The sequence below is a fragment of the Geotrypetes seraphini genome, chromosome 9, assembly GCF_902459505.1.
Source record: "Geotrypetes seraphini chromosome 9, aGeoSer1.1, whole genome shotgun sequence".
Classification (NCBI taxonomy): Eukaryota; Metazoa; Chordata; class Amphibia; order Gymnophiona; family Dermophiidae; genus Geotrypetes; species Geotrypetes seraphini.
In genome coordinates, this window is record NC_047092.1 from 170,326,041 (window position 1) to 170,353,335 (window position 27,295).

At 42.5% G+C, this 27,295-nt stretch overlaps 1 protein-coding gene across 1 annotated transcript in view; it reads left to right on the forward strand.

Annotated features, from left to right (window-relative positions):
* PRKCI (protein kinase C iota) overlaps positions 1-27,295 on the forward strand; it is a 73,038-nt gene that overhangs the window by 15,893 nt on the left and 29,850 nt on the right. Inside the window, exons 4-12 of the mRNA XM_033958480.1 lie at positions 2,250-2,300; positions 4,361-4,446; positions 10,647-10,784; positions 13,805-13,859; positions 15,492-15,550; positions 17,879-18,055; positions 20,131-20,228; positions 21,910-21,996; positions 27,030-27,165. Of these exons, the coding sequence (XP_033814371.1) occupies positions 2,250-2,300; positions 4,361-4,446; positions 10,647-10,784; positions 13,805-13,859; positions 15,492-15,550; positions 17,879-18,055; positions 20,131-20,228; positions 21,910-21,996; positions 27,030-27,165 (887 nt within the window). The remainder of the gene's footprint in view (positions 1-2,249; positions 2,301-4,360; positions 4,447-10,646; positions 10,785-13,804; positions 13,860-15,491; positions 15,551-17,878; positions 18,056-20,130; positions 20,229-21,909; positions 21,997-27,029; positions 27,166-27,295) is intronic.

A 27,295-nucleotide genomic window follows, 5' to 3' on the forward strand; every position in this document is an offset into this window, starting at 1 on the left:
GTAAATATAGAGTATTGGGCCCCATCCCCTATGCAATTTGCTAACTCATAGAAGCAGTTTTGATAAAGGGAAATTGTATAGAATCATGCATTGTTCTAATCCTTTTTTCCAAATATCTTTATTGATCTTATGATTGATATAAACAAAAGAACAAGATGTTTAGTATATAATATCTTACTTTATAATTTTATTATATATGGTGCTTTGTCCACCTAGGTATTTAGGCAGTGTATAGATTTTTAAAATAAATAAATACTAAATATACTAACTCGATACATAGGGGCCTTCAAGATCAAAACCAACCTTTTCATTTAGGTCTGTAATATTGCGAGCACCTTGTTTCTTTGCTCTGGTAATATACCCTCCAGACATGAGATTGTGTTCGCTGTAAGGTTAGTGGTAAGTCAGAAGTAATCAAGTGACCCACCCAGGATGTCCAGTTTTGTGATGAATATGTGCTTCTGTTTGGGAGAAAGCAAAGATGGCTGTTTTGAGATGTCAGAGGGCTTAGCGCACACTCCCTAGTCTGGTAGAGTAAGGGCATAAGGCAAAGGAATTGGGATAGAAGAGAGAGATGCAGGAATTTAGAAGTATCACAAAAGCGATACAGAGCAAAATTTGGGAGTGATCATATCTGATGATCTTAAGGGAGCCACAAGTAGAAAATGACGGCAAAAGCTGGAAAGATGCTTGGGTGCACAGGAAAAAGGAGATGATGTCTCTATATAAATCTCTGGTGAGTGATATCTTATTTAGAGAAGTGTACCAAAGCCCTACATGGCCTACTGCCTAACTGCTCAGTTCTTGTTCTTGTCGCCAAGCCACTCCACACGTTCCTGATCATTTTTTTTACCTTCCCTTCAGCCAAAGGCTGTACTTGGAAAAGATTCGTTACTTATACACTTCCCCCTCCATATTCACGAATTCCATATCTACGGATTCGCTTATTAGCGATTTTAAATTAAAAAATTTATTTTCTTTTTTTCGGGCTATTTTAAGCCCTGAAAGCGCCCCTTAAGCCTTACTTGGTGGTCTAGCGGGTTTTCGGGGCAGGAGCAATCTTCCCACGCTCCTGCCCCGTGCAGATCGCTCACAGGAAATGGCTCGAGAGACTACAGGAGCTCAAAGCAGCCATTTCCTGTGAGCGATCTGCACGGGGCAGGAGCGTGGGAAGATCGCTCCTGCCTGAAAACTCGCTAGACCACCAGGTAAGGCTTAAGGGGGCTTTCAGGGCTTAAAATAGCCAGGGGAAGTGGGGATTAGGGGCAGAACCGGCCCGAATATTATTCACGTTTTTTAAATATTTGCGGGCCGGCTCCACCCCTAACCTCCGCGAATACGAAGGGGGAATTGTAATATCAAGCCGCTTCCAGGGATCTTGAACTGGGCCAAATTGTTAGAATATCAACCTCATACAGTATGTGCATTTTAGAAAGCTATTAAAAACCATCTATTCTCAAAATTCTTGTAATCCTTCCAAAGTAGCATATTGATGTGAAACTATTGTTAACTTGTTAATGCCAATGTTCTATCTATTATAGCTCACTGACAATGAGAACTGAAATTTTTTTGCAGTATATAAATAAAAAATTGTTATGTTACCATTCTACATCTTTTGAAAAGATATAAGTAGGATGGGGTTGGTCCAGAGAGTGGCTTCTAAAATGCTCATTGGTTTTTGTCATAAAACATATGGGGTCACTTAAAGATATCTATGTATATTTTGGAAGAAAGGCAGGAGAGGGGAGATGATAGAGACATTTAAATATCTCTGTGGCATCAATGCACAGGATGCAAGTCTTTTTCAGTTGAAAGCTTTGAAATGAAGGAGCATAGTATGAAAGTGAAAAGGAAATAACTTTTTTATGGTGGATGCATGGACCAACCTCTTGGTAGAGGGGTTGGAGGCAGACTATCTGAATTTGAGAAAACATGGGTGGGGTTCTAAGCATGGCTGTGGAGTCGGAGTCAAGGAGTTGGAGATAATTTTGGGTACCTGGAGTCGGAGTTGTGGGTACCAGAAACTGAGGAGTCGGAGTCAAAGGATTTATCTACTGACTCCAGAGCCCTGGTTCTAAGGATAATACAAAAGTTCATCTTTACATCTATTTCCTTTTCATAGAAGTAATACACATTAAATCTGTCATGCAAGAAAGTTCTCATTAAGAAATGTCTTAATGTGGTTTGATTGTTAACGGCTATTAATTGTGCTGGACATATTTTTAACTTCATTATATTTTTATTGGCAGTGTTTCCTTGTATACCAGAAAGACCTGGAATGCCTTGTCCAGGAGAAGACAGTAAGTAGGCTTGGCTGTATTTTGCATCTTTTCTAGACATTTAAAATGTAACACATGTAATTACGGGAAAACACAATCAAATTGTTTTCCGTTATCCCCTAATCAGCTGCTGAAATGGAGTAGCACTCGTTATCAGGCCACAGCTTTCTCATTCCATTTCTTTTATACTAAGTACTGTATCTTTCTAAATCTCATTAAATGGCAATGTGTTGCAAGTGCAGTTTGTAGTTAAGGTTTATGTGACGTTAATAGTGTACTCCTGGCAGAATTCTATGCAAATAATTCAAAATTCTGCACACACAATTAGCAAATTCTGCAAGTTTATATGTCAAATTTAAACTATTTTTGCTAATTATCCATTTCCATTTAAAACATATAAAATAAAATTGTTTTCCTTCTACCTTTGTTGTCTGGATGTTTTATTTTTCTGTCATGTTGGTTCCAATTTCTCTTTTCTGCTTTCCTGTCGTTTGCTAATTCTCCTTCAAGTGGCTGCTATCCATTTGTCTTTTCTACTCTCTCTTGTCTATTCCCTCACTACACCTGCCTCAGACATATTAATCATTCCTTTTTAGCTCTCTTCTGCCTCTCTTACCCTTCTCCTCATTTTCACTTTTTAGCTGCCTATCAAATATCCTTCTTCTCTCCCATTCCCCATCTCATTTCTTTCTCAGTCCTCCATTTTCTTTCATCTTCAATGTACCTCCATTACCATATATCTATCCTCTCATCTGTTTCTTTGCCACCCTCTCCTCCTACCATTCCCAGCATCTGCTTCCCACCCTCATAGCCTGACATCTCCCTATCTCTTCCTTTCTGGACTCTCCCCCATGGTCCAGCATTTCTCCCATTCTCTTCCCTCACTCCTATTTTCAGGCATCTCTCCATCACACTATTCTGCTCCTGGATCCAACATCTTCCTCCTTCTTCTCCTCCACCTCCTGTGTATTTCTCCCTCCCTCTCTTCTGCCTCCATGTGCAACACCTCTCTCTCTCTCGCTTCCTTGTACTCTGTGTCAAATATCTCTAACCCCCCTCCATGCATCATCTTCTACTACTACTACTACTACTACTAAGTAGCATTTCTATAGTGTTGAAAGGCATACGCAACACTGTACATTTAATATTCAATAGATTGTCCCTGCTCAGAAGAGCTTGCAATCTAATTTGGACAGACAGGGCTTCTCAGGGTTAGGGGGTTTCTTGCAGAAGGAATGATACAATGGCTATAGGTATCCGACAGTGAGTGGGAGTTAAGAATTGAAAACAGCTTCAAAGAAGTGTGCTTCCTCCCCTCCATTATGTGCAATTTCATCCTCTTCCCTTGCCATGCATGTCTCCCTCTCCCATCTTTCTTTCCTCTCGCTCCTCCCCTCCCCCTGTGCCACCAACTTTCCTTCTTCTCGCCCCTTCCCTCCCCCCTGTGCCACCAACTTTCCTTCTTCTCGCCCCTCCCCTCCCCCTGTGCCACCAACTTTCCTTCTTCTCGCCCCTTCCCTCCCTCTGTGCCAGCAACTTTCCTTCTTCTCGCCCCTTCCCGCCCCCTGTGCCACCAACTTTTCTTCTTCTCGCCCCTTCCCGCCCCCTGTGCCACCAACTTTTCTTCTTCTTGCCCCTTCCTGCCCCCTGTGCCACCAACTTTCCTACTTCTCGCCCCTCCCCGCCCCCTGCACCAGTATCTTTCCTTCCTCTCCCCCCTGTACTCTAATTTTTGCTTCTTCAGATCGCGGTATTGATAGCAACTTTCACATGCTGTCTGCCGCTAACCCAGAAATCTACCCTCTGCCGCTGAGAGGCTTCCGGGTTAGCGGCAGGCAGTGTGTGGGAATTGCTGCTCATACCGCGCCTCAAAGATGGTGAACGGTAGAGATTCTGCATTGGAAAAGGGAATTCTGCTAGGAGTAATAGTAGAAGTGACTATTTTTGACTTCTGCATTAAGTTATTTCAACTGGAAATAATGCATAAGTGAAAAATAAAAACATGGTTTTAAAAGGTGAAACTTGTAATAAGTGTCTGTTGTAGATAATCTCTGTGATTTTATTTATTTATTTGCTTTAAGAGTCCATCTATCGACGGGGTGCACGCCGTTGGAGAAAGCTATATTGTGCAAATGGCCATACATTCCAAGCAAAGAGATTTAACAGGGTGAGATTTATTGTATACGGGTTTTCTATTTACAGTGGTATATGATATGATGTGATATGCAAAGATTAGTATGAGCAATTATCATGCATTGTTTTAAGAAATCAAGAAGTTATTTTCTAGCTTGGCCTTGTCTTGTTTTGATGTTGGTGAAATAACCTTCTCAACCTGATCTGCTTCCTGTCTCTCTTGTGGATGGCCTTTTGCCACTTGCTTTTTTACCCGATACAGAGTGTGATGAGCACCAATTTGGCTTAGGCTCATGTTCAGAAAACTGGAAAAGAAGCCAGAGTTCAACTGCTTTAAATATATGTCCATTCTGGACCCCTCGGCACTGTCATGGCCTGTGAGGGGAAACAACTCAGCATCTCTTGCAGCTGTTAAAATAACCACTGCCATTGCCATGCTTTTTGCCTGCATGTCTTTGCAGTCGCCTCATTTCCTGGTCTTTTTGATTACAGCAGGTGGGGAATTCTGCCCAAATTTAGTGGTGTGTAATTATGCAGAATTCTCATAGGAGTAATCCTAGGGGTCTGAATTGATTCAGCCTTGCCCCTGAAATCTCATGTTTCTTCTGATGAAGAATTCTTGAACCCTCTGGCCCAACAACACCTTCATCGGTATCACTAAAGGGCTGTGAACGTTCCCTGCCAGAGATATATGCATTTCATAACTTTGCTACTACGTAGACTGAGTGGTATTTGGCTTGAAACCAGTTCATTTTCACAGCCATTTAGTCCTGCTCTCTAAGGTCAGTGATTTCCTTTGTTTAACTCAGAAGCCTCTCCCACTTCCAATCAGACCCAGATTACTCACTAAATAAAGTAAACAAGTGGCTAGGGATGGTTCCTCTGTTCTGGTGGCATCTTCATAAATAACAGCTCACGAACAGAAGTGCTTCATAAGACTTCTCCCCTAAAAGGCACAAGGATTCATGTGCTGGTGATATTAGAGCACAACAATTTCATAAAGTCCTAAAAACTTTATTATTTACACAATATTTGAACAGTTTACCTAAAGATTCAACAAGTTGATTGCTCTACAACACTTATTTTTTCTTCTGCTCTTGTTTGCTTTTTTTTTTTTTTTTTGCTGGTCTTTAATTACTTCTAAACCGAGTCGAGCTCCGCTGAGAGATCTCTTGACCACCTTCTGCATCTTTAATGGGGCAGTTCTGATGGCTGGTCACTGCTATATGGCTATTCTGAGAGAGAGCGCTTTATCCCTTAGAACAGGGGTGCCCACACTTTTTGGGCTTGCGAGCTACTTTTAAAATGACCAAGTCAAAATGATCTACCAACAATAAAATTTAAAAAAACACAAAGCACACTGTACGCAGAGAAAATGTTAATTATCATTTGTTTTCGGGGGTTTTATCAGAGGTCAAGGCAGATGACATTAAAATATGCAATGTCACCTCAGTAACAACTATACAAAAATAGAGAAATATACCCCCTCCGCTTTTACTAAACTGCGATAGCGGTTTTTAGCACAGGAAGCTGCGCTGAATGCCCTGCGCTGCTCTCAATGCTCATAGGCTTCCTGCGCTAAAAAACGCTATTGTAGTTTAGTAAAAGGGGGACCATAGTGCAAAATATAGACAGCAGATATAAATTCTCAAAATGGACATATTTTAATCACTAAATTGAAAATAAAATCATTTTCCCTACCTTTTTGTCTGGTGTTTTCATGAGTCTCTGGTTGCACTTCCTTCTTCTGTAAAGCCAATATTTCTTTCTTTCTGCCTTTTCTTTCTCTCTCCTCCTGCCCCCCTCTTTCTTTCCTTCTCCTCCTGGCCCCCCCTCTTTATTTCTACCTTTCTTTCTCTCTCCCCCTGCCCCCCAAGCCATTGTGCCAATTTCTCCACTTCCCGATTATTTCCCTACCCCCACCCCCAAGCCACCAAAGCAATTTCTCCCTGCTGCTTCCTAGAGCCAGACTTGGCGCGTACAAGCGCTGGACTCACAAAACTTCACCTCCGGCATCAATTCTAACGTCGGGGAGGAAGTTGCAGGCCAGCCAGGTAGCGATTAGCTGGCCCAGAACTTCCTCTCCGACGTCAGAATTGACGTTGGAGGTGAAGTTTTGTGAGTCCGGCGCTTGTACGCGTCAGGCCTGGGAGAAAATGATCGCAAAGGCAACGCGATTGACTCGTGTTGCCTTTGCGATCTACTGGTCATTCATGATCGACCACTTGGGCACCCATGCCTTAGAATCTCTCTCCTCCTTGGTGCTCTTCCTCATGTTCTACCTACTCTCCTTCCCTCTCCTCCATCCTTTTATTTTACATGATGTGTCCTTTTCCCATTTTTCCTTTTTGTTTGTTGTGACATCCGTTGTAGTTTTAGATTATGTTCATCTCCCCTTTGCTGTTTTGATTTGCTTAAACTTTTGTACAAAAGTTTTTTTTTTCTTTTATGTAAACCGCATAGACTTTAGGCGGTATTTCAAATGCAATAAACTTGCAACATATCCTTTCTTTGCTAGCATTAGGGCTTTTCTAGCAAGATTTTGTCATGTATCATGTGAATCGTGAAAGTGCTGCTTTTGACGTGCTTACTGAATTCTACTCATTAAATTAGTCCATAAATAAGCAAACATAAGCTTTCATGATATCACTTGTTTGTTCCTTTATCCTATTTGCAATGTAGTTCTACTCTTCTCCCCTAGTGTACCAGTATGTCAGTTTGTCATATTGTATTTGTCCCCTGATTTTACTTTTTAAATATACAATCCGCTTAGAAATCCGGTAAGTGGAATTTTTAATAAAACTTGAAACTTTATACAGGAAAACAAAGAGTTACCATTTAGAGAATGACATGGTGACAAAATTCATCACCGTTCCCGTCCCTGCGGATAACCGCGGGAAATAATCCCATGTCATTTTTTAGTGTCTATTTCAACCTCGGTCTTTCTATACCAGCATTCTTCAAAGCAAGGCTTGCGGGTCAGTGGTTGTGGCCATTCATACTCTGATTCTTATGTGAGCCAAGGATAATGCCATTGTGATATCACTGATGTGATTGGTTCTTAGGCACTGGTGGAATGAGGCATTATGACATCACAATATCTGCTCTAGATACCAGAGACTGCCATTCTCAACCTCAGTCCTTCTACACCAGCATTCTTCAAAGCAAAGCTTGCGGGTCAGTGGTTGTGCCCAATTATACTCTGATTCTTCCCTCTCTCCTTAAAGAATGACATGAAGATAGTTTCCTGCAGTTATCCACGGGAACGGTGATGAATTTTGTCACCGTGTCATTCTCTATTACCATTCTACAGGTTTCAATGGTATAATAATTTGGAGTGGAACGGTGAAGAGAAGAGCTAAGTAGACAGCTTCAGGGAAGATCCTCCAGAGCCCTCAATAATTCTTTTTATGTACTTTAGTAAGTTGCTGTCCAGCACTCTTGATGGTAATGGCTTAAATTCTTTGATCAATGATACAAAGGAGGCAATGTCTTGTTGACAAAAATAAATACACAACAGTACCTAGCAGTGTGATAGAATGTAATAGCTGTTGACAGCATCAGAGTCGCACATTGACCTTCAGCCTTTAAAGGGAAGTATTTTTGTCATGATTCATTTTTTTAAGGTATTGTTTAAGAATTTAGTGGACTAGAGTTTTTGTATGTTGATGGTACATTGGTTGGTTAAAGCAACACAAATTGGAAACAAAGCCTTGTTTAAGATATTTTAAACCACAGGTGGAAAAAAGGAATTGCATTTTAGTTTGCAAAGCTTTTTGGAAAAAACAAATTCATTATCAGCTGAATAAAAACATTAATAAAAGATTAGATCCAGCATATGATCTAGCTCATACATTAGGGCTGAAATTAAATTCAGTAGGTTAGGGTGCTCACTGTGGGCAGCAGAATCTTGGCTGAAAGTTATTCCCCCACAGATGTTAAATTCTTTATCGTCCCTCCAGACTGGCACAGAGCGAATGGTTTACACTCCTCTGCCAGCAGGTGGAGACTGAGAACACATTGACTTTTGGCAGTACAAGTGGGCTGTGCAGTCCCATCTGCTCCTTCGTTAAAGTTTTTACTTACCAAAAAAAAAAAATCCTGAGGCAGTGCCTGTCTGAGAGGAAGCATTTAATTGAGCTTAATTGGTTTTTATTGCTAACTGGCACTTATTTTTTCCTTCCTAGCAGTTTACAATGAGCACTTTAGAGACTAAAAATGTGCTTGTTGTGTTCCTGACGAGCGGTGGATGTGGCCGGTATGTGCACGAAGTGCTCTTGTCGCTGGGAGGGGGAATCCTTGTTGGCTTCAGGTGCCGGTGAGCAGATGTTCTCTTCGCGCGTGCAGTGCTCATTGACTGTAGGCAGTGGGGAAGCCCGGGCTTCCCCTACCGCCCACACAACGATTTCCCCAGCCGCCAACAGTCGGGGAAATAAGATTTCCCTTACCACTATAGCTGCTGTTGCCTTCAGTTCTGTTTTAGCAGCTGGGTCCATTAGGCCTTTTTGCCGCTACAGGCCTTGGGGGGGAGATTTTTTCAGTGGGCTTTTCTTTGGTTTTGGCTGGCCCAGAACTTCCTCTCCGACGTCAGAATTGCCTTTGGTCACAGGTGACCTCCCTCTCATTTTAGAAAGACAGGAACAGGTCTTCGATGCTGCTTCTTCTCCAGTGAGTAATTTTTTTTTTTTTGCCGCCGGGGTTTTTTGCCCCGATTTTGTTTAGCAATGTACAAGGCTTACTTGCAGGTGGCTGGGGGTCCAGCTTCTTCCCTGTGGGTCTCCAGTTCTTCTGGGGGGTCTTTGCCTTTGGTGTCTGCTTCTGTCCAGTCTCTCCCACTTTCATCCAAGTGGCTGCGGGTTTCTTGGGATGAGGATTTTTTTCCTGGCTGATCCGGTTTTGCCGGATGAGGACTTGGATTTTTTGGTAGACTCCCAAGATCTTCTTGGAGGGGATGGATGATGTGGATGGCTGGGTTTCGGAGACACTGGTTGGCAAGGATGCTTCGGTCATGCGCATTTTTCACCGGGAAGAACTGCAAGAGTTTATTCTTAGGTGTCTCCTGTTTTGAGGAAGAAGTTAAGGACCCCCCCTCATGTTGTGGACTCTCTGCTTCGGGGGATCCGGTTGGCCGCCCGCTCTTTTCCTATGCATTAGGATATTCGTGATATGGTACACACACAGTGGAAGACTCCGGATGAGCCTTATTGCTTGGCATGGTCCATGGCCTGACTCTATCCTATTCCTGATGGGAATAGGGATACCTTTAAGTCTCCTGTGGTTGATGCTGTGATCTTGGCCATTGCTCACAGGCATACTGTGCTGGTTGAAGGAGGTTTGGTTTTGAGGCCCCCAGAACCGTAAGATGGAGAGTCTCCTTAAGAGGAGTTTCAGCGTGGCTGTCTTGGCTGTCCAGGCAGTGATTTGCGGCAATCTGGAGGCCTGGACTTGTTTTCAGTGGTCTGAGTGTGTCCTTGACCGGGACTGCTACTTTGTCCTCTCCATATGAAAGTGGAGTTGGTGTGTTTATAGTTCATGGTTCTTTAGTTCTTAGTTAGTTCCTACTTAGTTATTCGTCAGACTGATTGTAGATGGGACTGCACAACCCACTTGTACTACTGCCAAAAGTCAATGTGTTATCGGTCTCCACCTGCTGGCAGAGGAGCATAAACCATCCATTCTGTGCTGGTCTGGAGGGACTAAAAGAAAGAAAATTAGCATGTAAGAACCTAATTTCTTCATCCCCCAATAGAGCCCAGGGCAGTTTCCATAGAGATATCTCTGAGATCTGGCAAATAGAACCCAACTTATGCCAATAAAAAAGATTTTTAAACATTTATTAGTTGTTTTGGATTATTATTACGTACTGTTAAAATTTACTTGTGCACTGATTGTTCTTTGTACCTTGCCTTGAATGCTTGGAAGTATGAATCGCATATCTGAAAAATAAATACTGTGTTTGGGATCAAATTCTTTGTGTCATATTTTGATGTGTTGTGTTTTTTTTTTTTTTATTGTTCTGTGGAAATTAAGAACATTTCTGTAAATACATTTGCTATTTTATTTTTTTTTAAATAATGAAAATCTAGCCAAATTGTTCAAATATCTAGGCAGCCCCAGCTGAAACTCGCTAGCCAGATATTGCTGGTTTTTAAAGTAAATTAGGCATGCAAACCTAGGATATGCATATTTATAAAATGATTGGGCTGATCTCATCCACTTTTTTTTTTTCTTTAGCGGGCACATTGTGCTATCTGCACAGACAGAATATGGGGTCTGGGACGTCAAGGATATAAGTGCATCAACTGCAAGCTACTCGTTCACAAGAAATGTCACAAACTTGTCAGCATAGAATGTGGACGCCACATGTTACCAGTAAGAGAAGCTATAAGTCCGATAACTTTCTTTTCCAATCCATATAAAATAAGTATTTTGATTTGTGTGTGAAGTAGACGTCTCTTAATTAAATGATGTATTGAATATTCTCTCTTCCTACTTTTCTCATGGCTTGAGCCAGTTTATTCAGATACAGTGTGGTCCTGGCTCATCTCTACCACCTCCGCTGTGAGGCTGTTTCATGCATCAATCACTCTTTTGGGGGATTATGATGGGAGGGATTGTTTTTTAAATTAGATATTGTTTAAACTGCTGCTGTTGTAAATGTTTTGTGATTTTCCACTAATAAAACTACTTGTATTTAAAGTTTAAAAATTGTGTTAAAACGTATGGCAGGAATGTCTTGTCTTTGTAGACTTCCTCACCAGGATCACCCAAATTTCTAATCTCGGTTTATATTTGAGTCAACCTTGTTCCTTCTTTTATGGGGGATGTCACCTCGGTTTATACTTGGATCGGTTTATATTCGTGTATACAGTATATCAGGGGTGCCCACACTTTTTGGGCTTGCGAGCTACTTTTAAAATGACCAAGTCAAAATGATCTACCAACAATAAAATAAAAAAAAAAACACAACGCACACTGTACGCATAGAATTGTTAATTATCATTCCTATTCCGGGGTTTTTTCAAAGAGGTCAAAGCAGATGACTCTATGCACTGTCACCTCAGTAACAACCATACAAAAATAGACAAATACCCACCCCCTCCCTTTTTACTAAACCACGATAGCAGTTTTTAGCGCAGGGAGCTGCGCTGAATGCCCAGCGCTGCTCTCGACGCTCATAGGCTCCCTGCGCTAAAAACCTCTATTGCGGTTTAGTAAAAGGGGACCATATTGTAAAATATAGAGAGCAGATATAAATTCAGACACATTTTGATCACTAAATTTAAAATAAAATAATTTTTCCTACCTTGTCTGGTGATTTCATTAGTCTCTGGTTGCACTTTCTTCTTCTGACTGTGCATTCAATCTTTCTTCCCTTCTTTTAGCCTGTATGCTTCCTCTCCTCCTGACCTCATTCCCCCCCAAACGTTTTCTTCTTCTCTCCCTGCCCTCTCTTTCTTTCTCTCTTCATGTCCCCTTTCTTTTTTTCTGTTTCTCTTCTTTCCTTCTGTCTCCCTGCCTGCCCTCTTTCTCCCTCCCTGCCCTCCCCCAAGCCACTGCCGCTGCCATCGGATAACAGGCCCCCAAAGCCGCCCGCTGCCGGCCAAGCTCTCCTTGCTTCAGGCCCATCAGCATTCCTCTCCCCGACGTCAATTTTGCCGTCGGAGAGGAAGTTCCGCTGGCCAGAACTTCCTCTCCGATGGCAGAATTGACGTCGGGGAGAGGAAGGCTGATCGGCCCAAGATCGACCTATTGGGAGAAATGCTGCCGGGTCCTGCCTTTGAGGAAACAGAAAGTAGGCAGGACCTGGCAGCAAGAAGAGCAAATCGCAAGCTTCACTGACCTGTCTCTCGCTTTAGCCCGCAAATGGGGCTCTAACATGTGCCTGCCGGCTTCCCTTCTCTCCCCCCCCCCCCCCCCGGACATAACTTCCGGTTTCAGAGGAAAGAGAAGGGAAGCCGGTACAAGCACACGTTAGCCCCCGGAGCATAAATTCTCCAAGCCGGTTTTTTTTTTTTTTTAATGTTGAGCAGCAGAGGCAGCAACAGAATTCAGGAGCAGGCCAGTCAGGAGGGGAAAAAAGAGAAGGGAAGAAGGGAACCCGCTCTGCGATCGACTGGGGGTCGCTTGAGCGAGCGACCTGTTGATCGCGATCGACGTATTGGGCACCCCTGCAGTATATGGTACTTCTGCAACCATAGTATGGCTGGGAAACATTGTGTCACCAAGGCTGATGTTCAGGTCACAGCTTTTGTCCTGTTAGTGAAGTATTTTGTACCTTCAAAATTTTGGCTCTATCTGCTTATGTCTAAATATGGGACTGGAAGTAGATAACATGAGGGACCTAAGAAAGCTTGAAGAATGGTCTATAATTTGGCAGCTATGATTTTAATGGTAAAAATTAAGGGTTATGTAGAAACCCAATGGAGCAATACAATATGGGAGCCAAAGTACTCTTATGCACAAAAGAAGAATGGTTAAACGGGTAGAAAAAGTGATGGAAAAGGCATGAAGGATCCTTTGGTCAGTAGGAAAAAGGAGGTAACTGTGTGTCTGTTGAAACCTCATTTAGAGTAGTATGTACAGTTCTTCAAAAAGGTATATAAACAGGATGGAATTGATCCAGATGCTTGTGACTAAAATGGTCTCTGACATAAAGCATTGGGGGATAAACTTAAAGGTCTCAATATGTATACCCCATTTTTCAAGAAATTCCTGCAAACGACTTAATACTGCTAGCTTCTTCCCACTTCCCAATACCTTCCCGATTCCCCAAAGCAACCTCATCCACTCTTTATCTCCTCTAGAAATTACCAGATATCATCTTCTTGTAATACGTTTTTGTAATTCTTTTGTAATCCGTCTTGAACCGCAAGACAATGGCGGAATAGAAATCTCTAATGTAATGTAATACTTTGGAAGAGGGGAGATGATAAACATTTTAATATCTCCATAGCATTAATGCAGAGAAAACCATCCTCTTTCAATTTAAAGAATGCTCTGGAAAGAGGAGGCATAGGACAAAGGTGAAAGATGATTAGATTTGAGAGTAATCTAAGGGACAGTGGTGGATTTGTGGAACAACATCCCATGGAGATGAAGATGAACAGTGGCCAAGTACCTGGCAAGATCCCAAAAGAGTAAATCGGATTTTATACTGCTTGTCCTTTTTGGGATCTTGCCAAGTACTTGTGATCTGGATTAGCTACTGTTGGTAACAGGATACTGGGCTTGATGGCCATTTTGGTCTTTCCCAGTAAGGCAGCTCTTTATGTTTTTATGTTCTAAACATGGGACAAGCCTGTTACAAAGATAAACATTCTTAGCAGTGCCAGCCTTCAGCTCATCTATTTTATAATGAATTTAAAATGCTGTATTACTATTGTTTCTAGGAGCCAGTAATGCCTATGGATCAACCATCCATGCATCCAGAGGGTTTGGAGCCAGGTAAGATCAGGAAGCTTTAAATTATTCTAATAAGTGGAGACTAGAGTAGAGTAGTCAGTTGGGATTTCTGCTTCATATAGAAGGTTATTTGTAGGGTGGTATAATAAAACAAAAAAAGCTGAAGGCCCTGGCAGCATCTCGCAATTGCTAGCACTTTATCAAGGTGTCAAAGAATCAACAACACACGACAAACCTAGAAACATTTGTATTTCAAGGTACATGTACACTACACGTCAAATTATAAACCATTAATACGGAACTCTAACAACTTAATCCTATCATTCCCAACTCTGAAAGATATAAAATACAAGACATACCACAGGAAATAATTCAATTACCAAATAGCAAAAGTATGGAACTTGCTTCTCATTGAAATTTTGCACAACCACCATAGATAAACTGTTTCACAAAAACCTAAAATATGTTTTTTAAAAAAAAGAAATCCCTGCCAGGGGCTCAAAGAAACACAGACTAATACCAGTTAACAGGAATAAAGACAATGTTAAGAACCAGCTGCTGTTCTGATGTATTATCCTATACTGTGTGTACATGTTGATAATTGTATGTAATATGTTTAACTCTGTGTAACATGTTTTACCCCACATAGTACTAGAGAATGACATGGGGAAAAAATCTGTCCCCATCACTGCCCCGTCCCCGGGCCACCATCCCTTTCACTGCCCTGTCCCCGCTGCCCCCTTCGCCGCCCCGTCCCCACAGTATCCACCCTTCCCTCTCGCCACCTCACCGCCCTTCAGCGGCCCGAGAATCTCCCTCCCTCCTCCTTACCTTTGCAGCGCTTTAGTAAAGAAACTTACTGAAGCTGGCAAAGCCTGTCTGCTTGCAGTCGCGTGTGTGTGGGTGGAAGCTTCTCCTCTGACACAACCGGAAGCTGCGTCGGAGGAGAAGCTTCCGCCCACACAAATGCAACTGCAGGCAGGCTTCGCCGGCTTCAGTAAGTTTCTTTACTAAAGCGCCGCGAAGGTAAGGGGAAGGGAGGGAGATAAATTTGGCCGTAGGTAGGTAGGGAGGGAGGGGGCTGCGTGTGATCGGTGACCACGCGCCTTCCCTCCCTTAACTGCGGGGACAAGGCCATTCGCCGCTCCACGGGGCAGTGGATGGCCTTGTCCCCGTGCCCGCAGTGAGCACTTTTTCCTCCCCACCGTTTTTGCGGGTTACCCGCAGCTAGCTGCGGGTAACTGCCACCATGTCATTCTCTACACAGTACTCTCTGTAGAGTTATGTCACTTGTAACCCATCTAGAACTCTGATTTGTGAGGATTCAGCAAGATAGAAAACTAAACATAATATTCAGAGCTTGCCCAGCCCTCATTTATATGTTGAAAAAAGTGTTAAGGTGCACCAGGTACCAATATGCAGTAAAGGAGTTTGATTCCTTGGTGTGTGTAGCTGCCCTGCTTGTGCTCCGACTGGGCTGTACATTTGCAGGTGTCTTCTTACAGGGTTGACATGCTGTGTTGACTGTCTCTTGGCTTTACCAGCCAGAGTCTTAACTGTGCCTTCCTGCTTTAATGGTAGAAAAATGTTGTTTCTGCTTTACTTTCTTTATGAATGCTTGAATTTGACTCCGTAATGTATATTTTTATCTATGCCATTGTTTTTTTACTTTAGTAATTCCATACAAATCTTTAAGCCAAGAAAACTTGGACCATATTGATGAAGAAAAGGAGGTAAAACTATAGAGATATATTGAGACAATGCTATGCCCCAGTGTCTGAAAGAGTAAATTAACACATCCCTTTTAAAGGCCTTAGAAGAGAACTGAATAGCAATGTATTTGTATCTTACGTGATAGTAGTGGCTGAATTCTGCAATGCATTTTTAAAAAATTTGCTCTTTAATCTATTTAAAACATTTGTAGTGTCCAAGCACTTTATTTCATAACCATTGTTTGTAAACCAAACTTGGGGTGACCAGTGGCGTAAATTCATATTAGCAGGGGTCTCCTCTACTGTTCCGGGGAACCCATCCTCTTTCTCTTTGCCTCTTTCACACACACCCCTCACCCTACCCCATGTCATACATATAGCTTATGTAGAGGCTGACAGAAAGCAGTGTTGTGCTGCCACCTCAGTTGCCATATTGAGGTATCTCAATATTTGGCCTTGTGGCAGCAGGAAATTGTGCACTTAGGATCTTCTCCTGCTGCTGTTTCCAGGGGGGTAATTGGAGGAGATGGGAGACTTTGTGTTAACACTATTAGAGCAAAGTACACTATGAGGCAGATTCTGTATTGGATTCTGGTCTCAGCTGCTGGCTAAGTCCACTCCCTCCTGCTGGAACCCCAGAAACCATGATAGGCAGGAGGGATGCCCCCTACCCGTACCTTATTGTAGTAAGGCTGGCCGGAGAGATGCCTACTTCCTCCAGCCAGCAGGTCCACCTCTTCACACTGGTGGGCCTTCCCCTTCCTGGTGCATCCTGGGATGCACCTGGGCCAGCTGGAGTCTTAGGCCTTCTCAGTGCATTCTGGGATACACTAGGAGTGGCTTAAAACTCTAATTGGCCATGGGAGGGGCCTTAGGTATCCTGGCCAATCGTAAACTTCGAGGGGGATCAGGGTTGGTGGCAGGAGGGAGTGGGCTTCCCTCCTGTCACCCAACTTCGCAGCGGGGGGGGGGGTTCTCTGTCATGGCTGCTCAGCTGATCACAGCAGGGAGATGGGAGATTGCCCCCTCCTACCCACAGTGTGGAGGATGCTTCAGCTATATTTGTCACTAAGGTGATGCAACATAACATAGTAATATAGTAGATGTTGTATAGTGGTTTACAGTAAGCCTACAGGGAACATTGCAGCAGGGCTAGCTGTTCACTCAGATTCAAGTGTTGTAATGCAGAGAATTCAGCCACTGACCCCCAACTAGAGGGCAACTAACTGCCTGTTCTGCTAATAAATATAGTGACCATGGTTCTGCCACAGTTCTGACTATCATCAAAAATCTTCAGTTATCTCATTGTGCCCAGATACAGAAATGAATACAGTGAAACCTTGGTTTGCGAGCATAATTTGTTCTGAAAACATGCTTGTAATTCAAAACGCTCGTATATCAAAGCAAATTTCCCCATAAGAAATCATGGAAACTCAGATGATTCATTCCACAACCCCAAATCTTTAATACAAAATACTGTATGTACTTGTATTGCAAGACCTCACTCATTTAGAACAGTCCCTACATTCCCGCAGCGTCAGAGAGAGAAGAACCATTGGCTCAGTTGTGATATGATGTAACGCGTGTATACTGTATGTACTCATATTGCAAGATCTTGCTTGTTTATCAAGGTTAAATTTAATAAAATGTTTTGCTTGTCTTGCAAAACACTTGCATACCAAGTTATTTGCAATCCAAGGTTTTACTTGTACGCTGTAAAATAATCTTGACTTGTAGATATGTGAAACCTTTACTTTTATCAATTGTTTGAAAGTGAAAGTGGTTCTATCAAATTCACTGAAAACAATTGCATGGATATTTCTAGTTATATCCAGTATTAGATTGGTTTCATTTTAAAACCCAATTCATCTTTTTTAAATCTAGGAAAGCTTTCCAGAACTGGTTGAAAGTATGTTTCATTGCTGTATCTTTCTTTTTTTTAATTCTTTATTCATTTTTAAACTTTCATCAAGTGTACAGAATTCATAATAAACACTATTAATTAGACCACTTGAACATCTTATCATTATATCTTATAAATATAAATGCAACCCTCCCCCCACCCTCCTTCTAATCACATTATTCATTATAAGATCATAAACCCTTCCCCTCTTTCAACACTAAATGGTGTATAAAGATTTCCCAATGCTGCTGTATCTTTCTTACATGGCAATACAGTTTCATGCGTTAGTAAAAATTACAGTGATGCACTAAACTGAAATGAAGATGACATCAAATTGTCCCAAGTATCTTTTGCTTCAAGTTCCTTGAATGCCATAACCAGAGGCAAAGCATGAATAGATAACTTGTCAAGTAGCGTTTCACGAGGATTATGAACTCTCTTAATAGGAATTGAGTATTCGGGAAAGTGGAAAAGCTCCCTCTTGTCTGGGTCTGCAGGATTTTGATTTGCTTCGAGTTATTGGGAGAGGCAGTTATGCTAAAGTGCTTCTGGTGCGATTAAAGAAAACGGATCGCATTTACGCAATGAAAGTTGTGAAAAAGGAATTGGTTAATGATGATGAGGTAAGCAATATGTATTAGGATATAGGTAATCTATGGATCAGAAATAGATAGTACAAGAATTGACACTGAGGATGACATAGAATGACACTGAGGATCCTGTTTCTATGCTCTTTGTTAACTTTGGTGAAAATATGTTTGTAATTTTCTCAAACATTAGGACCTTAATCTCTACTACATGATGCCTGGCTTGGCTATAAGGGCAAATCCTTAAAGTCAATACCAGAAAGCAAAACTAACTTCTATTCATTACATGATTTTTTAGTCCTGGACTAATAGATTTTCTAAACAAGTTCCAAATAAGCATTTAAGTGGTAAGAATATGTTGAGAACCTGGTCATAACACCTCCCGTAACTTGTTGGACAGCAAGTGGACAGCGAGTGAGCTTTAGAAATGGTAATTGCCCCCCTGAATAGCCTTTTTAAGGAGGTAATTTTTTTAAGGCTACTTGCACTTGTAAAGCCTGATTTATATGTGGAAAAGGCCTTTTATGAAATTGCATGGCTGTATTCATGCGTGAAAAATCTTCATCTACTTTTATGTGAGCTACATGACGGCATTCTTAGGACATAGTTTTAGTGGAGCAAAGAAATAAGCCATATGGTCCAGAAAGTGTGTGTGGGGGGAGAAAGCGGTAAAAACTCTCAAAATCCTGAGCTATAACCAAGCTCCAGTTCACTTTTCTAAGAGGAGCTTAAAGTGATACTTCCAACTCAACTGAAATTCAGTTCTCCAACTGGCTCAGGAGCTGCGCATTTAACCTATCAACCATCCACTGGAGAGCAAGAAATACCAAGCACTCTAAGATTGCATGATGCTCTTAAGGGGCAAACAGCACAGAACTACTTTGCTTTGTCATCTCTATCCACTAGTCAATGGACATAACCCAAAAAGTTCTGGGATGATCTGGACACTAAGGAAGCCAATTTACAGAATATACTCGAATATAAGCCAATCCAAATATAAATCAAGACCTGTATTCCCCCCCAGAAAAGAGGAAAAATGCTTGACTCGAACATAAGTCGAGCAGCTTAATATTCAAGTGCCCTGCCAGGATCTGCACCCAGCCCCCTTCCCTCCCCCTTCTGTCAGGCTCTGCACCCAGCCCCCTCCCTGCTAGGCACTGCACACAGCCCCCTTCCCTCCCTCCCAGGCTCGCCCCTCCCTGCCCTGTCCATTGTACCTCCTCTGCTGCTGGAATCCCTGGTGGTCCAGAGGTGTAGCGGGCAGGAGCGAGCTTTCTGCGCTCCTGTCCCACTGCTAACCCAGTCGGTCACTGCCGTGAGTTTCGGCTTCAGCCGCTGAGCAGTACAGAGTAGGAGCGTGCTTTGGCGCTGCTGTTCTGCACTAAGTGGCTTTCTGAATGGCTCCCGCAAATTCTTGTTGTTCAGTGGTAGATGGTTCATAATCTGACAAGTTAATCACTACTCTTTCTTGTTGTGCCATAGCTACTCCTGACACTTGCTGAAATCCTGTGACCAAAATGAAAAAAAAAAAAAAAAGTTTGCATAGCAATGGCTGCTATCTTTATCAAAAATAAAGGCTTTGGTATATCTTGAAAGAAGGCACTGTGATACAGAAATGTTGGGACCTTTTACGGAACTGCTAAGCAAAACAAAAAATTCATTTTAAAAGACGAAATGTGTGTACAAAAGTCGCATGTGTTCACGTGTTGGGTTTTTTTTTTTGTTTGTGGTTTTTTTTTTTTTTTTTTACCAGTATGTTTGCCCCATCAGTCTACCAAATGTAGTGAATCTCTCATTTTCACAGTTTAGGAAATCAAATTTGCCATGGTATGGTCAGGTAGGAGGAGGCCGAAGAATTCTCTGCTGTCATGCTTGTCTGAGAAATAACTATGCTACTATTCTTTCTAGTATATATTTTATTACTGTACACTTGAGAACTGTAAATGTGTTTACACTATTGAATTAAGTTCTTCAGTTTCATCTAAAACCAAACATAAAGCCGGATATAAATGTTCACCAAGGTTGTTGACACAGTTCTCTTATTTCTGAACTCTCTGTTATCCCACTTTTATCTAGAGTTGGTCTTTTTTTTTTTTCTTCTTCTTCAATAGGATATCGACTGGGTACAAACAGAAAAACATGTGTTTGAACAGGCCTCGAATCACCCTTTTCTTGTCGGTCTGCATTCTTGTTTCCAGACAGAAAGCAGGTAAAAAAAAAATCATCTTTTTGAAGATGGGGGGAGGTTCAGGACTGGAGGGAACAAATTACATACCTGTAGTGAGTGTTCTTTGTGGACAGCAGGACAGAATTCCATAACCTAGTCACCTTTTGTTGGAGTTGTATCTATTTACATTGCAAAAGGTTATTTTTTTTTCTTTCGTGTTGGCTCTTTTCCTGGGGTTCTTGGGAATTTTTTCATAAAACGGAGTGACTTCATTTTTCATTGACTGTGTACAGTTCTTCAATAGTTTGGGGACTTGCAGGTAGTACACTTCCCCCCCCTCCCCCGGAGAGACGCTCGTTAGCAGCCTGCATTAAAAAAAGACCAGCCCTGGGTCTTGGATCGGGGCAAGGAGGGAGGCAGAGGGTGGCCATCAGAGGCAGAGGAGGCGAGCAGCTGGTGGTCTAGCAGTGACGCAGGGCATGAGCAGACCTGGTGGTCTAGCAGTGACGCAGGGCATGAGCGATCTTCCTACACTCCTGCCTCGTGCAGAGCCGTGCTGTGAGGTCCTGTGGTCTCACGAGACTACAACAGGGAGTTCCTGTTGTAGTCTCATGAGACCAAAGGAATGTGGACAACAATTTCAATCACTGGCCATCCTCCATCACCCTTAATTAATGTGCAAAAATCATGCTGTGCAAACTTGCATTGATAATATATAAATAATATCAAAAGTGTAAAACCCACTTATCTTGATAAATGTCAGACAACTTGTTTTAGACTCATTCTGATTCTGACGAGCTCGTTTCACAATATCTTCCTCAGAGAATAAGAGAAACCATAAAGTATCTAAAAAAATAGTAATCCAGAAAATACAATCAACACAATACACTCATTCGCTCAGCATAACACTCTGACCCCTACTATCATACCACATAATTTAAACTATAGTGATTTTGTTTTGATTTTTGTAACCTTTGGTTGTTAATTTTTTGATTCTTGTTTTGGTAAGTGTTTTTTTTTTTTTTTGTAAATCTTTATTGATTTTTAAACTTTGATAGTGCAATACAAATGATACAAACTGCATGATACAAACTGCATGAAAACACACTATTAACTATACAATTATTACATTAAATAATCATTTTCTCCCCTTATCTTAATTATTAAAACAATAATACATATGATATGATTTCAATAATATAATGAAATAATTTAATTCCTCAAAATACGTTTCCCCTCCCCGGATGTGCAAGGACTCTAATGGAAAAAGAAAGAAAGAAACAGAACCTTAATGATAATGCAATAAAATTAGTCAATGGACTCCATATATCATTAAAGGACTTATTAGTCTCCCAATATTCCGCCATCATCCTTTCATATTTATACGTAGTATGCACAGTTACCCACCAAAAAGTAAAATTAATCCTATCAAAGTTTTTCCAATTATGAGTAATCAAATGAACATCTATTCCTGTTTGAAGCCAGAGTCGGTACATATTTACTGACTCCACTGCCCTGGTGACAATGCCTTGTTGTGTTATGAACTAATGTATTGAGATCTGTTTTTCTCCACTTTATTATTATTTATACAAATCTCAGTTATGTTTGTTTGAATGACAATAGTATGTTTCTTAATTGACAGAAGTATGCATTCATTCCCACATATTTGATTTATACTCCCCCATCTTTAGCACACGTTTATGGTTTCTCTTTTTGTTTCCAGATTATTTTTTGTCATTGAATATGTAAATGGAGGAGACTTAATGTTTCATATGCAGCGACAGAGAAAACTTCCGGAAGAACATGCAAGGTATAGTTTATTAGAAGTGATAAACTTGATAACAAGACTAACAGTAAGGTAAACGGGTAGAGGAGGCAAGAGTACTGTGTTTCCCTGAAAATATGCCCTAGCATCATTTTCGGGGTAAGTCTTAATATAAGCCCTGCCCCCGGGATTCGTTGGCGACTCTTCAACCCCCCCCTCCCACCACGCAGCCGAACCCCTGCTGACCATCCATCCTTCCCTCCTCACCGACCAAGAGCGAGCCCTACCTTTAACTGAAGCAGCATCGGCCGGCAGCAAAACAAGCTGCTTGGCCTTGTCCGTCGGGGATTTCACTCTGTTGCGTTATTGATGATCATGTGCATACTCCAAAAATAAGATCTAGTGCCTTTTTTGGGCCCCAAATGAATATAAGACACTGTCTTATTTTCAGGGAAACACGGCATATTTGCGACTGAGCAATATGACTATGAAGATCACATAGATTGGGCGCAGATCCTGAACTTAGGTGTTGCTAGGCAGCTGCAATTCGAGCACCTAATGTAGGTGCCATTTATAGAATTCACCAGATAGTGTCTATGTAACAGTACAATTGTTCAGGTTTCTCAGTAGTAGGTATATTGGTGCTTTAGGATCCAGTATAATATTTATAGCACTGTCTTTTTGTAGGTAGTTTAGGACTGTTATGGTTTGGTACATTTCCTATATAGGTTTGAGTGTCTTTTTGCTGGATTTTGTGTTATTTTGCGAGTGTGTGGCCCTGTTTGAAAGTAGAGTCGACACACAAAAGCGTTTGGCAGAGGAAGGAGAGTGTGCTGTTCCTGGTTTGAATGATTTGAATATTTTTGTATGTAAGGGGGGTAGCTCCCTTGTTAGGGGTGTATGAAGTCTGTGGTATAGGACTGGAGGTGCAGGGTTTATACTGAGATTTTGTCTCATCCTAAGGAAAATCCTTGCTTCACTCTCGCATAAGAATTTGTTGAATGATGCTATCAATTATGACCAAATAAATTGTGGCATAAGTTAGAATGTTCCTTAAAGTCCAGTACTATCTCATATAGGCGTTTATCATCTGGACTCTATATTGTTAACATCAGTAATAAATCTCAAAGGGAAGCCTCAGTCCCACCACTCCACCGCAAAGCCGCTTTTCAAATTGCGGGTAGCCTCATCATTGGCTGTCACCTTCTTGATAGTAAACTTTTCTTTGTTCTGCTTTTTATGTGGTGAAATTATCTAAAAATGTTTTTGTTGCATAATAGCATTTCCTCTAATAAATATATATAAATATAAAGTGCTTAAATAGTGCATTTGTACTTAGCTTATATCACAGCCAAAACCTAGGAGTCTGACCCGACATGTTTCGCATACATTGCTGTATCAAGGGTCCCCCGAGGTCGCTGTTGTCATCCGACTCCAAAATCTGTGAGAGAAATTATGACAGCATTTATACCCAATACCTCAAACTAGCTGGAAGGGATGGTTTCTTTATTCATAGCAGTTATAAGCATCTTATATTTCTAATTTACAAGTGAGGGTGGGTTGGGATGATGTGTAAAAAGTGTTGCCACCCCAAATATTTCTGTCTAGAGATGCCACTGCCTTACCTCCACTCCAGGCCTGCTGGTGCTGGATTGTAGCAGCAATCAAAATACCAATATGGGCAGTAGAACCTTCCAGCCCAGGTGTTTACAACTTATGAAAACCCTACTGGTCCTACCCCTTGATAATGGGGAAGTATGCATCAGAGAGGCAGGACCAGCAGGGCCTTTGCAAGCTGAATCACATGAGCTAGAAGGATCTCCTGCACATATTGCTGTTTTGCTTGCTGTAGCGAGCTGACTGGCTTGGAGGCATGACAGTAGGAGGCAGAGGCAACAGCAGAAGGGAGAGAGGGAAAATGCTGAATGAGTGGGTAGAAGAGTGAAGAAAGTATGGGAAATGGATGGAGGAGGGGAGAGAAAGAGTGTGGGTGATGCTGTATGGGTTATTGGGAAGCAGGGAAAAGAGCAATGCTGGGGGAGGGAAGAGAAAAATAGGAGATGCTGAACTGGGGGGGGGGAGGAGGCGATTTATAGATTGCAGAGGGGGTGCCAGAAATCTTAGCACCAGCCCTATATAGTTACTATAAAACCCATAAGAACATAAGCCATTCTTGGGTCAGACTGATGGTCCATCTTGCTGATTCATAGACAACGGCGTGAAAGACAAAGGCGCGCCCGGACAATTGAGTGCAGCGCGGAGGCGCGCGCCGCTCTAAATTACTGTTTTTAGGGCTCTGGGGGAATGTGGGGGGGAACCCCCCCACTTTACTTAATAGACATCGCGCCGGCATTATGGGGGGTTTGGGGGGTTGTAACCAGTGTTCCCGCTAAGCTGCGTTGGCCTGCGCTCGCGCACAAAATATTACATCGCAGCGCAAAGTTTCTCTTCACAGCGCACACACGCGTCGGTAAGGTAAGGGGACGCATTGGGGGGATTGCACTTCCCCACAATTGCCATGCTTCGGTTCCTCTTCTTCCTTCCTTCCTCCCCCCCCCCCCGCGGGACCCTGCGGCACCATCAACTCTTACTCCCTCTAATGTCGGCCCTGCAGCTCCAGACTTCCTCGCACCTTCTCCCCTCCCCCTTTGGATCGCTATTATTTTAAATGTTATAGCCGCGGAGCTGTATCCATCAGTGGAGATGTCTAACCTCGGCCTGCCCCGGAACTCTTACTGCAACAGTGACTTCCTGTTCCTGCCTAGACGGGCGTCTGCTGCAGTAAGAGTTCCGGGGCAGGCCGAGGTTAGACATCTCCACTGATGGATACAGCTCCGCGGCTATAACATTTAAAATAATAGCGATCCAAAGGGGGAGGGGAGAAGGTGCGAGGAAGTCTGGAGCTGCAGGGCCGACATTAGAGGGAGTAAGAGTTGATGGTGCCGCAGGGTCCCGCGGGGGGGGGGGGAGGAAGGAAGGAAGAAGAGGAACCGAAGCATGGCAATTGTGGGGAAGTGCAGAGCTGCAGGGAAGAGTGTTGCGGTACCCAGCTGGAGGGAGAAGGAAGATGAGGGAGGGAATTAAAGGAGATGCCAGGGCTTGGAGCGTAGGAGGAAGGTATGCCAGTCTAAGGGAAAAGGAAGGGGGAGATGTGAGAGCATGGAGGGGGAGCGAAAGATGGAAGAAAAGGAAAGGAGAGAGATGCCAGAGAATCAGGGAAGGGGAGATACCAGACTATGAGGAGAGGTGTGGGAGAGGGAAGGCGAGGAGAGAGATGCCAGACCAATGGGGTGAAAGGAGAGATGGAAGGGGGAGGCATACAGTTTCTGGAAGGGGCATAGAAGGAGAGAAGATGCCATATAGGGGAAGAGAGACGGCAGACAGTGGATGGAAGGAAGAGAGTTACAAGAAGATGAGGAAAGGAGAAACCACAGAAGACAAAGGTAGAAAAAAATTTCTATTTATTTATTGCTTTAGGAGACATGTGTCACTGTTTCTGTGAAGCATTGTATGCAGAGTCCAGCTTCTTGCTGGTTCAATTTAACCTTTGTCTATGTATTTTTATTTTATCCCCCCTTTTACAAAACTGTGAAGCGTTTTTAGCACCAGCCTTGGTGGTAGCAGCTCTGATGCTCAGAATTTTATGAGCATCAGAGCTGTTACCTCCGTAGCTAAAATCCACACTACAGTTTTGTAAAAGAGGGAGGGGTTAGTTTGTGATTACATATTCCTTACTAGGCGAAGGTGTTTTCTGTGTTCTGTGTGTTCGAAAAACATGGTTTTCTGTTAGGATTGACGGTGTAGGATTGATCTGTGCTGGTCTGGCTTGTTTAGTTTTACAATGGGTGTATTGATGTACTGCTCACTGCAATATGTAAGATGCTGCCTTTTCCTAGGTACTCATGTGTGACGTGTGGTTTGTTACTAAAAATCATGTTTTTCTTACAGATGGGGGGGGGTGCCAAAAAATGATGGGCCCCGGATGTTACATATGCTAGGTACGCCACTGTATGTAAAGATACCAGAAAGCTGGCGTAGCAAAAACTTCTAAGTTTTGAGTATTTAACCCTCCCACAATCTCACGGGCACTCGTTTCAAGTTTATTGAGATTTTGATTTAAACGCAATATCAAATATTTTCAATGCGTATAACAAAAATAAATTTGGGGAAATAAATAAAACCATTTGAACCAGTGTTCCCGCTAAGCTGCGCTGGCGTGCGCTGGCGCACAAAATATTACATCGCAGCGCACACGTTTCTCGTCACAGCGCACGATCGGAAGAGGCGTACGGCAGATGGCAGGGCGGCGAGAGGAGAATCGGGCGAGTTGGCTCATAACTTGCTGGCGCCCGATATTTTTGGCTCACGGTGAAAAAAGTTTGCTCACAACACCCGCCCGCTTAGAGGGAACACTGGTTGTAACCCCCCACATTTTACTGTAAACTTAACTTTTTCCCTAAAAACAGGGAAAAAGTGAAGTTTTCAGTAAAATGTGGGGGGTTACAACCCCCCAAACCCCCCACAATGCCCCCACAACGTGGCGCGATGTCTATTAAGTAAAGTGGGGGGGTTCCCCCCCCCACACACCCCCGTCGGAGCCCTAAAAACAGTAATTTAGAGCGGCACGCACCTCCGCGCTGCGCTCAATTGTCTGGGCGCGCCTTTGTCCCGGCACGCTTTTGACCTGACACCATCTTGCCAGTATCTTGTTTCTACAGTGGCCAATCCAGGGCACAAGTGTCTGGCAGAAACCTAAATAGTAGCAGTATATTCTATGCTATCGATCCGAGGGCAAGCAGTGGCTTCCCCCATGTCTGTCTCAATAGCAGACTATGAATTGTTCCAGGAATTTGTCTAAAGCTTTTTTAAACCCAGCTACACTAATCACTATTACCACATTCTCTGGCAACGAGTTCCAGAGCTTAACCATTCTTTGATTAGAAATACATCTTATAAAATAGTTATGCTAGGATCTTAAGGTTAAGGAAAGGTTGAGAAAATGTTAATACCTGGTGCCATCAAGATTGTTCTGCAAGAGGCCTTTTTTCTAATCCACAAGTATTCTTGTCTTTTTATAGGTTTTACTCTGCAGAAATCAGTTTGGCATTAAATTATCTTCATGAAAGAGGAATAATTTATAGAGACCTGAAACTTGACAATGTCTTGCTAGACTCGGAAGGGCACATTAAGCTTACAGACTACGGCATGTGCAAGGTGAGGAGGCAAGTAATCTGGAGTACTGTGTCATAAAGGAACAATTTTAAAAAACAGCTTTTTTTTTAGTTTCTTTTTGGTAATTGCCACATTTTTTTCTTTCAGCCAGCTATTTCTAAGTTTTCCCTAG